The sequence below is a fragment of the Octopus bimaculoides genome, chromosome 16, assembly GCF_001194135.2.
Source record: "Octopus bimaculoides isolate UCB-OBI-ISO-001 chromosome 16, ASM119413v2, whole genome shotgun sequence".
In the NCBI taxonomy this organism is placed as follows: Eukaryota; Metazoa; Mollusca; class Cephalopoda; order Octopoda; family Octopodidae; genus Octopus; species Octopus bimaculoides.
The window spans coordinates 25514049-25516713 of NC_068996.1; the positions used below are offsets into that span (position 1 = coordinate 25514049).

The following is a 2665-nucleotide window of genomic DNA, read 5'->3' on the forward strand; positions in this document are numbered from 1 at the left end:
CATGCACCGGCACACATATATGCACACACACACACACACACACACACACAGAGTCTGAAATAAAAGATGGACTGCTCTCTGTTGTAACATTTCAGATTTTAGATGTGTCAAATGAAGGTTAACCTGGGGTTAAATACTACCATAACTAGGCCACTACTGCTGCTTCCACTACAACTTCTGCTGAGGTTACCACCTCTGTTATAGTCACAACAGTCAACAACGAGCAACACTGCTAACCCCCACTAAACATTACCACCACCACCACCACCACCATTAACACCAGCATCAACTCCATGAATATCCCCACCACCAAAACCGCTAACACCACCACCAACATCACTACAACCACTGTTATAACAATCACTGCTAGTACCACTACCACCACCACCACTACAGCCACTACTATGATCATCACTGCTATCACTATCAATACAACCACCATTGCTACTACCACTGCTACCGCCGCCACCACCACCACCACCACCACCAACAACAACAACAACAACAATAAATGTAACCGAATATAAACTGAACTATATAAAGTTTACAACTTACCTGTCCCATGAAATAAATAGAATTCGCAGTAAGTTCCATATCCGTGCTGAGGTCGATATAGTAGCTGTTTCCTCGTGGGAAAACCACATCATCTGTTGGACATGGAACCTTTTCTGAATCCAAAGAATGATAGTCAGCATCACAATTGGCTGATCTTGATTTTGCAACACACCAATTTGCGGGATCTACCCATTCTCTTCCATAGGTGGCATTGAATTCTACCTCTGAATAATAAAGAATAATTACTTTTATGTGGCATCATTCCACAAATCATATGAATGAAGGTAAGAATCTCATAGTCTTCAAACAGTAGCAGGGTATATTCCCCCAAGAAATACCAGACAAATTGATGATACCTGGGTATGTTCCAACCAACAATTCTTAATATGTGTTTTGAAATGTAACTTGGTAGACTTCACCAGGTGATGCTGTTTAGTCGGACATGACACTGGATAAAGGCTTGTCTAAACTTATGTTTATATTTGACTACACGCATGCACACATGCATGCATGCACACACACACACACACACACGTTTTTTCGTTTATCTTTTTCTTGTTTTAGTCATTAGACTGCAGCCATGCTGGGGCACTGCCTTGAAGGGTTTAGTCAAACAAATCAACCCCATTACTTATTTTGTTTTAAAAAGTGTGGTGCTTATTCTAACTGCTAAGTTATGGAAATGTAAACAAACCAACACTGGCTGTCAAGCGGTGGTTGGGGGATAAAGACACATGCACATAGATACATAGATACATTCACACGCACTCACACTCACACGCACACGCACACACAATCAGGTTCTTTCAGTTTTCATCTACCAAATCCACGCACAAAGCTTTGGTTGGTTTGGGGCTATAATAGAAGATATTTTCCTGAAATGTCACATAGTGGAACTGAATCCAGAACCATGTGGTTGGGAAGCAAATTTCTCACCACACAGCCACAACAGCATTTACTGTCCTTCTTCTATGATGGCATAGGATGGACAATTTGACAAGTTCTGATGAGCCAGTGAATGCCAAAGAATGCCAAAGCAGGCATTGAAGCTTGAATGTTTGCTTTGGCATTCTTTGTATGGCTGGATGCACTTCCTAATGCAAAATACTTTTCCTAATTTCAAAATGCCTTTCTTAACATCAAGATGTCCTTCTTAAAGCCAAGATGACCTTCCTAAAACTAAGATGACCCTCCTAAAACCATGATGACCTACTTAAAGCCAAGATGACCTTTCTAAAGCCAAGATGACCTTCCTAAAGCCAAGATGACCTTTTTAAAGCAAAGATGACCTTCTTAGAGCCAAGATGACCTACTTAAAGCCAAGATGACCTTCCTAAAGCCAAGATGACCTTCCTAAAGCCAAGATGGCCTTCTCTGTATGTGCACAACTGTGTAGGTACAGTATGGCTGAATAGTCGAGAAGTTTCCTTTGCTACCATGAGGTCATAATTTCAATTCTGATGCATGGCATCTTGGGCAAGTCTCTTTTTCCCTCTATAATTAAGTAATAATGTTTGTTTTTCTCTTTTAACTGATAAAGTGAAAATATCTTAAACAAATGTCAGGGTAGGTCTTGTTTTGGAGGTAAGCCAAAACAAGTCTATATTTGTTCCAGTGATGCCCCTTAACATACCCTAATCATCTTTTAACATAAGTGTTTTCCCTGTAGGCATTGATTAAACAGATGGTCATTGTTCAGATTTGGGCAAGACTTCCTTTTGTACCCCCCCAAAACACCCCTTTTTTTAATTTAATTTTTTTTTTCTACACAAACCCCTGTTTTCGGCTATGGAGAATACGAATCTGCAAAAAAATTGGCAAAAATTGGCATTACCTCCCCCTACCTCCACTAAATTCTTCATTTTTACTTTTTTCAGAATTTTTTTTTCAAAATATACGGAAAAATACGGAGATAATGATTCTGAAAAAAATTTCAAAATGTTTTTCTACTTAGGGTTAGGGTTAGGGTTTTAGGGTTATGGTTTTAGGGTTATGGTTAGGGTTAGTTTTAGGGTTTTAGGGTTAGGGGTAGAGTTTTAGGGTTAGGGTTAGGGTTTTAGGGTTAGGGTTACCGAAAAAAGTGAAAAACGACGAAATTGTTGGGGGTGGG

The 2665-nt window shown here is 39.7% G+C and overlaps 1 protein-coding gene across 2 annotated transcripts in view; it reads right to left on the reverse strand.

Moving 5' to 3' along the window:
• LOC106867806 (protein amnionless) overlaps positions 1-2665 on the reverse strand; it is a 95988-nt gene that overhangs the window by 70633 nt on the left and 22690 nt on the right. For both annotated transcript variants that reach the window (XM_052973622.1, XM_014912827.2), the window contains exon 4: positions 556-779. In XM_052973622.1, the coding sequence (XP_052829582.1) occupies positions 556-779 (224 nt within the window). The remainder of the gene's footprint in view (positions 1-555; positions 780-2665) is intronic.